This window comes from Meles meles, chromosome X, assembly GCF_922984935.1.
Source record: "Meles meles chromosome X, mMelMel3.1 paternal haplotype, whole genome shotgun sequence".
Classification (NCBI taxonomy): Eukaryota; Metazoa; Chordata; class Mammalia; order Carnivora; family Mustelidae; genus Meles; species Meles meles.
The window spans coordinates 62,289,050-62,298,299 of NC_060087.1; the positions used below are offsets into that span (position 1 = coordinate 62,289,050).

Genomic DNA, 9,250 nt, shown 5'->3' on the forward strand with positions numbered 1-9,250 from the left:
TACTTGTTTTGTCATTGTTCCTGACAGTTTTCTGTGTTACTTTGAAGTCTTTGTCAGTTTTGGTCTTTCTTTCCCACTCAAAGAGTCCCCTTTAATATTTCTTGCAGGGCTGGTTTAGTGGTCACGAAATCCTTTACTGTCTGTTTGGGAAACTCTCTCTTTCTATTCTGAATGACAGCCTTGCTGGATAAGAGTATTGTTACCTGCATATTTTTCCTATTCAGCACATTGAATATATCTTGCCTCTCTGTTCCAGCCTGCTAAGTTTTTATGGGCAGGTCTGCTGCTAATATAGTTTGTCTTCCCTCTTATGTATTCCTTTTGTCTTGCTACTTTAGGATTTTTTCTGTGTCTCTGTTTTGTTTTGTTTTGTAACTTTAACTACAGTATGTTCTGATGTTGGTCTGTGTTTTTGTTGATTTTTTTTAAAGATCTTTATTTATTTATCAGAGAGAGAGTGTGTGTAAGAATGCACAAGCAGGTAGCCTGTGTGGACTCGATCCCAAGACGCTGGGATCATGACCTGAGCTGAAGGCAGCAGCTTAACTGACTGAGCCACCCAGGCGTCCCTTTTGTTGATTTTGATGGGAGTTCTCTGTGCCTACTGGACTTGTTTCTTTCCCCAGATGAGGTAATTTTTCAGCTCTTATTTCCTCGAATTAACCTTCTCTCCCCTTTTTCCTCTTCTTCTGGGACTCCTGTGATACAAATGTAATTACATTTTGTGGAGTCACTGAGTTCTTTTACGTCTGCTCGCAAGGTCCTAGATTTCCCCCCTTTTATCAGCCTCCTTATTTTCTGTAATTGTATCTTCTATATCACTTATTCATTCCTTTTCTTCTTCCATGTGGTCATTGCATCTAGTCAGTTTTTGAATCTGTTACTGCATTTTTCATTTTGTCATGATTGTTTTTAAGCTCTTGTATCTCTGTGGTATGGGTCTCTCTGGTGTCTTCTATGCTTTTCTCAAGCCCAGCTAATATCCTTAATGACTGTTGCTTTAATTTCTCAGTTAGGCCTATTATTTGTATGTATTTTGTTTAGATCCCTGGCCATGACCTTGTTCTTTCTTTTGTGATGAATTCCTGTCTTGGGATTTTGTCTAGGTATTGTTTTCTTCTCTGTGTTAGGAAAGCCTGTTGTGGTGTTTCCTGCTCTTGAGATGTAATGGTGTTATGAAGAAGAGATCATATAATGTCCAGGGCCTGTCATTTCAGGAAGCATCTCTGATGTCTGTTCTGTGCACTCTGCTGTTGTGTTAATGGCTGCTGTCCGCCTCAGATCAGTACTCTGCAGAGTTTCTCCTTGCCTACAGTGAGTACTGTCTGGACCTTGGCCAGAGTGTGGCAAGTTTTAACTAGTTATGCTCTTGTCTGCTTGTTTAAAAAGACCTGGTGCCATTTTCACTAGAGCTGAAGCTTTGCAGAAGTCTGTGGTCAGTAGACATGATGCCTGTGGGAGTTTGTGCTGGTCTTCTGGGGGAGGAGCCTGCTGTACTGGTTCTCAGGCACACTTGCCTGAGACAAGCCATACCAGTAGAGTGCAGAGGAATAGGGTTGATGTAAGCAATTAAGCAGCCTGTGTTGGCACTCTTCTATTTACTGAAGTTAGTTTATGCTGAAGGCCAGTGGAGGGAGGTGGCACCAGCCAGTTCTTTTTTCCCTTGAGAGGGGAGTTCGTGCTCACTTAATGTCAGGGAAGCACTCCCAGAGGAGCAAATAAACTCCCTTCATGCACCCTAAGTGTTTTTTAGATCATTGTTTTCTCACTGTTTGTGTCCGGGTTGCTTGCCTTCCTATTGCAGAACCGTGTGAACTTTACGCTCTTCCCCAGTCAGGCTGGCTGAGTTTTAAAATTCTAATCTTTAGAGACTTGGTGTGCTGGGGACCTGTTCTGGTCTGAGGGTGGTGCAGGTTTGACCCAGAAGGGCAGTCTCACCAGAGCTCAGGAGTGTGCAGTTTGGAGCAGAGCTCACTAAGCAGCCAGGGTCTGACTTTGCTGTCCTCACCAGGTGTCTCAGTACCTATTCTTAGGGGTAGGGGACAGAAATGCTGCCCACTGACTCCTTTGTCCCCAGAGAGGCAATGACATCTCTCTCAAAAGCATTCTAGGAAAGAGGATCCATTTCTCCCAGTGAATGTCAGGAAATCCTCAGATCATGCCATCTGACCTCGGTTTACCTTCCTGCCTTTAGGAGAACTGCAGCACCCTCAGGATTCTGTCAGCTGTGCCAGGAAAAAAACCCATGGAAATCATCCCCTTGTTTTCTCAGTTAATGAGTTTGGGAAGCATTTTCATTGTGTGATCCCCTCTGCATTCCTTTCTCTCTAACCCCCCTCTGCAACCTGGGCTCCTTCCTCTCTGCAGCACCAATTATCTATTTCTCTCCCAAACCAGGTCTCTGTATCTCCTATTTTCCACAATGTAGCCTCTTCTCCCTCTAATTGTGCGGTTTGTTCTGTCAGTCCTCAGATCGATTTCTTGGCTATTCAGAATGAGCTGATATTTATCCGGCTGTGTTTGAGGGATGTAGCAAGCCTACGGTCTCCTACTCTACCATCTTAGCTCCTTTTTTTGTATTATTTTTATTTTTGAACCATAGTAATGTTTTTATATATTTAAATGTTTGAACATCAGCAAGGACAGAGAAAAGCAAAAAGTGATTACAAATAGAAGTGGAACTAACTGCATAACAAATTGATAACAAACATGCAAGAGAAAAACAATCCAAGTGACTATTGACCACATTACTCTGATTATTTACCCTTAGTGGAATATAAGGTCAAAAGTAAATAAAACTTTGAAATTAATTCTGTTATAATCAGTAGTATGGAAGGAGCCTATTCAGAATTCTTTTTTGTATATTTTAAGAGTGCATATATGAGTAAATATATTAATGTTGTTGTAAAACAGTAATCTTACTTGGGAGAAGAAAGATTAAAAATGGAATGTGGGAAGAGGGGCAACCTTGTGATGTTATATTGGAACAGAATTATCAGAAGATGATAAAGAAGTTCCTAATTTTTCACTGAAAAGACCTAGAAGCAGTGAAATCCCAGCGGTAATAAGTATAACTAGCCCATAGATCTTGAGCACTAAATACTGTTCCTCACTAAAAGGAACCAAAATTCTTTGAATAAATGACTGATTCAGTATCTGGAGTGAGAAAACTAATGAATACCTATCACAAAGACACAAAAACCATTTTGTGTGGGCTCCCATTGGCCCAATGTGGGATAATTCAAACATAAAAAAAAAAATGATACTTGTGAACTACAGCATGTTCAGTAAAAAACTAACCTATAATTTCACAACAGTGCAGAAGTATGGGGATCTTCTTTAAGAAGCATGCCAACTAGGGGCGCCTGGGTGGCTCAGTGGGTTAAAGCCTCTGCCTTCGGTTCAGGTCATGATCCCAGCGTCCTGGGATCAAGCCCCACATCGGGCTCTCTGCTCCGCGGGGAGCCTGCTTCCTCCTCTCTCTCTGCCTGCCTCTCTGCCTACTTGTGATTTCTCTCTGTCAAATAAATAAAATAAAAAAAGCATGCCAACTGTCACTTGTAGAAGGAATGATAAATTTAGAAAATCATATTTTGCAACTACCATTGTAATAATGACTATAGCTAAGCATCATCATTGATTGCTAAAACCCTATGGTGAAAAAAAATATTGGGGAATGGATTATTTATACAGTTTGAAAATGTAACCCATAGATTAATTTCAAAGAGAAAAAGTACCTTTAAAATAGAGAAATTTCTCCTCATCTTGCTTGAAACCAGGGCACCGCCAAGATGCCGGCTTACCACTCATCTCTCATGGATCCGGACACCAAAATCATTGGAAACATGCCACTGTTGCCTATCAGAAGTCAGTTCAAAGGACCTGCCTCTAGAGAGACAAAAGATACAGATATTGTGGGTGAAGCCATCTATTACTTCAAGGCCAATGTCTTCTTCCAAAACTATGAGATTAAGAATTAAGCTGATAGAACCTTGATGTATATAACTCTCTACATTTCTGAGTGTCTAAAGAAACTCCAAAAGTGCAGTTCCAAAAGCCAAGGTGAAAAAGAAATGCATACACTGGGAATCACTAATTTTCCCATTCCTGGAGAGCCTGGTTTTCCACGATTTATTTTATTTATTTATTTATTTCCATGCGATTTATGCCAAACCAGCAAACAAACAGGAAGATGAGGTGATGAGGGCCTACTTACAGCAGTTGAGACAAGAGACTGGACTGAGACTTTGTGAGAAAGTTTTTGACCTTCAGAATGATAAACCTAGCAAGTGGTGGACTTGCTTTGTGAAGAGACAGTTCATGAACAAGAGTCTTTCAGGACCTGGACAGTGAAAAGAGCCTGGGCAGACATTTTCCGCAGACATTTTCCACAGCCATGAGCAGCATTTTACAGCAAGATGTACACAGTTATTTGCCTTTATTTGATAAAGTTTTATACAGAAGAGAGAAGAGAGTGAAGTGAAGTGTCTTCACTCGAAGAGCTCTTTTTTTTAAACTTTTTTTTTTTTTTAAAGATTTTATTTATTCATTTGACAGAGAGAGAGGGATCACAAGTAGGCAGAGAGGCAGGCAGAGAGAGAGGAAGGGAAGCAGGCTCCCTGCTGAGCAGAGAGCCCGATGCGGGGCTCGATCCCAGGACCCTGAGATCACGACCCGAGCATAAGGCAGAGGCTTTAATCCACTGAGCCACCCAGGCGCCCCTCGAAGAGCTCTTTATCAAGAATTTGGTTGGGGGAGGGAAGAATGGGTTGTTGAAAGGTGATTGGAACTTTCTGTAGTATTAAGCTGGTGCTTAATAGAAATTAAGTAAGAATTAAAAAAAATAGAGAAATCTGGTACACTGCCTTAACGAAAGGATCAAACTTAATATTCTTTATTGTGGAGTAAATTGACATTGTGTACTTCCTGAACTGATGCAGGGGGGCACAACATCACCTGTATTGTATTTCTACTAAAAATGTTTAGCCTGGATCTAATAATCAGGAGCACTAAACAAAAAACAACTTAAATGGCATTCTTTAAAAAACACACCTGGGTATTTTAGAAATGTCAGTGTCATACATACCCCACAGACTCGAAAACTTATAAATTCAGTGTATTGATCCTAATTGAATTCTGGGTGGAAAAATATATAAAGGATATATTATTGGGACAGCAGGTGAAATTCGACTATGGACTATATGTTAGATAAATTTCTATAAATATTTGTATTCTATAAATATTTGTATTCTAGTCAATACAAAAATATTCTTGTTTTTAGGAGATACATGCTAATGAAATATTTAGGAGTGAAATGTAATGATGTTCATAACTCATTCTCAAATGAATTAGCAAAAAATAGTGTAAATTTAGATGATGAAGTGAGAAAAAGCAAATGTGGCAGTTGCTAAATTGGGAGAAGCATGAGTTTCCATATTGAAAGGTACCCAGCACAATGAATGGAAAAGAAAACACACACACACACACACCAGAACACATATTGTAAAATTTTACAGTTGAGGATAAATAAAACAACCTTAAAAGTTGTGAGAGGATTGTCTCAAAGGGGTGATAGTCATGGGGGATTGAAATAATAGATCCCCTAATACAATTGATTATGAGAAAAATAGTATTTAGACTTTATAGACTATAGTCTTTATAATTCTGGAAGAAAGTTTAGAGAGAATTACCAATAGTGACATAGAAAACTAAGAAAACAAAAAAAAAATGTGGCAGTTACTAAGTCCAGGAAGAACAAAAATTTTACAAGAAAAAATATATAAAATTCTAGTATCTACTTGACTCAGCAGGTAATGCTTTACATGGTCATAATAAGGTAAACACTGAATATTAACTTAAACAACACCTGTGCTATGACCAGTGCTATTAGAAGAGTGTAAAAATGAAGCAGTGGTAATGTGGGGTAGCATAGGAGTGCTGAATTTCATAATACATGTATATATTCATATATGTGTTTGTAAATACAAGAAGAAATAGCTATGAATTTGTGGATAGGAAGGAGATAGGTATGAAGGAGGAGACAAAAGACCTTTTTGTTATAAGCTTTTTTTTTTTTTCCCTTTTTATTTATTTTTTCAGCGTAACAGTATTCATTCTTTTTGCACAACACCCAGTGCTCCATGCAAAACGTGCCCTCCCCATCACCCACCACCTGTTCCCCCAACCTCCCACCCCTGACCCTTCAAAACCCTCAGGTTGTTTTTCAGAGTCCATAGTCTCTTATGGTTCGCCTCCCCTCCCCAATGTCCATAGCCCGCTCCCCCTCCCCCAATTTGTTATAAGCTTTTAATCTTACTTTTTAAGATATATACATTTGTGCTTTAATATAAATAAAAGTAATTTAAAATATATTTTATACATTTTTACTATAGGATAATTATTTGTGATTTATTTCATTGGTGTTTCCACAAAAATAATTTTATTTTTTCTAGAAACTTTTGATGAAGTTTTCACTGAGGATTTTGTTTTTGACAATGGTAAATAGAAAAATATAAACCATGTAATCCAAGGGGAGTTTTGTGCCAACGAAGTGATCTACACATACCTAGGTTGAGAACTATGTTCCTCACAATCCAGAGGAATTTAAACAGCTGAGCAAAATAGTTCTTTTTTAAACTGGCTAGCTGGCAATGAAAGAGGAGTCTTAAATTAACCACTCAGATGTGGAACAAATTTTAGTTGTTTTGCTTAAGGGTATATTTGTAAAGATCCTGTAACTGGGAGTACCAGTAAAAGTGACAAAACTCCTTTTGTCTCCCACCATGTTTAACAGTAGCTGTCAGAGGCAAATTAATTGTCGATACGAGTTTGGAATCTATACCAAGTCTGTAATGTTAAGTTTAATATCCATTGTTAACAAAAATAGCTACTGGAAGAAGTAAGCTTTTCATGGAGAAATCTTTTATTTTAAAGTATACATAAGGATTTCAGGGTATTTAAGTCCCTGTTACAAATCACAGTGCTTTTGATTAAATATTTACCAATTACAATCACCTTTAAAATTTTTCACCTTCCTTTTCTGCCCTTCAAAATTAAAAATAAAACATTAAAATATCATTTCTTTTAAGTGAAATGGTTTATGGTATATAGGATTTCATAGCTTTTTGTTTGTTCACTACACTAATACCTTAGTAGTGAAGAAAGCATCCCTACCTCAATTTTTCCTACTTGTGCTATGGATACAGAATTGGGAGAGGTATTATAATGAACGGAAATCCTTCAAAATCCTTAGTTAGAAATTATTATGTATTTTCAGTTATTATGCTAGTTATGTGACCTTTTTCTATGTTTCTCTTGCTTTTGCTTTTTAGGGTAAGATAGCGGAACGTGGTACCCACCATGGTTTGCTTGCAAACCCTGGCAGTATCTATTCAGAAATGTGGCATACACAAAGTAACCGTGTGCAGAACCATAATAACCCCACATGGGATGCAAAAAAAGAAAATACGTCCAAAGAGGAGGAAAGGAAGAAACTACAAGAAGAAATTGTCAATAGTGTGAAAGGCTGTGGAAACTGTTCCTGCTAAGTTGCACGAGACATTTTTTTTTTGACACATTTGCACTGAAGCAGAATTGTTTTATTAAAAAAAAATCATGCATTCCCATTTTCTATAATCCTTTTTTAAGATAAGATTTGTTTGAAAAGAAATTTGAGTTTTACATCTTTCACAATATTTAATGTGACATCTGCATTTAGCCCCAAATTACCTTCTTGTTACTGCCTTAGTTATGCCTAAAGCCTGTTTTTTGTTACTATTTCACTTTGCCCCATTTCCATTTTGGGGGGCCTGATAGCCATTTGATATCCATAATCAGATGAATTACATTGGATTCCAAATTTTAATAGTTTTTTTTAAGTCTCCTTTATGCTTACAGTTTAGATGAAAAGTATCCATTTCTTTTTTTTTTTTTTCTTTTTAAAAGAGGACAATGTAGGTTCATTGTTTCTCCTCCTCCCTCCTTGCTGACATACTTCAAAGATACCTACACCTTCATTTTTTAAAGTCTGCCACTGTATAGCTTTTGGAGGAAAAACCTTAATTCTCACGTATGTATGTAGAATGTTCTTCATCATTAACTGGCATCTCTAGTGGTGGGAATTTTATTTTTTCATCAAAATGAGTTATTGCTCTTGTTTGGGACCAAAATTTATGCCTTTCTCTTTAACACTTAAAACCCTGATGTAATTTGACAGTTGTCATACTGGGAATGATCTAAAAAGCTTAGGAAGTTAACTGCTCTTTATTTCCATCTTAACTATAGTGCTTTTGCTGTCTGGAGCTATATAAAGAAAAAACTAAATGGAATGTATACATACACAGATATGTGTGTGTGCACATGCTCACAACTGTATAAAAGCAGCAACCACTTAAAGATTATTAATGACCTTGAGGTAAATAGGAGAAAGTTGTGTATATGTACTCTAGATGATTGGGACTTTAATCAGTGACACGTCAGAATTTATTACAGGATCTTTCCCTTCCTTCTTCAGTAATTTAATGAGTTCCTTTAAATGTGACTTCACAAGGAAGAGCCCAAACAAAATGATCAAGTTTTACCTGTTAATAAAATATTGGTATATGTTCACTTAGAAGCTCCTCTCTTTTTCCAATTTAAATAGCTTCTTTTCTTTTTGAAAAAGCTATTTTCTTTTCATATGATTAGCGGTGGTCTCAAGACCATTGGATCATGTGAGCATTAGCCAGTATTTTCAGCTAATAAAAACTTGAATAACCTAAAAAACAGTTATTGTTAGGGCCATTAAGTAAGTCTTAAATATTTTCTCTTACCTTCATCATATTAAGATGGTTCCATACAGTGAAATAATGAACAAAAGGAAAGCTTCCTAGGATGACTCACTCAGAAGAAAACGTCAAGAAAAGTGGCATTTATTATAACAATAATTTTACATTACAATATTACATATTCACATAAAGGTGTATAAAGTATAAATTTTTTAAATCAATGTTGAAACATAATTTTTTAATGGATTGGGATGAATAAGCTACAGTTTTAGAATATGGGCTCTGAAATGGAGCAAGATGATGGGGTTTTATTTCTTATATCCCTGTGTTTTAAAAATTGCATATTTCCTTCCTAAAGGCAATCCCAATCTACAAAAATTGAAACGAGTAATTTGGGATCAGAAAAACTGATGTCTTCCTTAGAGTTTTTAACATAGAAATATCTTGGTGAATGGATAGGTTCATTTGGAAGTTTTTTCAGCAGT

General features: G+C 37.0%; 1 protein-coding gene and 1 pseudogene across 2 annotated transcripts in view; both read left to right on the forward strand.

The window, feature by feature from the left end:
- ABCB7 (ATP binding cassette subfamily B member 7) overlaps positions 1-8,933 on the forward strand; it is a 162,447-nt gene extending 153,514 nt beyond the window's left edge. For both annotated transcript variants that reach the window (XM_045995536.1, XM_045995537.1), the window contains one exon: positions 7,332-8,933. In XM_045995536.1, the coding sequence (XP_045851492.1) occupies positions 7,332-7,547 (216 nt within the window). In that variant the 3' untranslated portion in view covers positions 7,548-8,933. The remainder of the gene's footprint in view (positions 1-7,331) is intronic.
- On the forward strand, positions 3,792-4,369 carry LOC123935089 (annotated as a pseudogene).
- Positions 8,934-9,250: the final 317 nt, after the last annotated feature.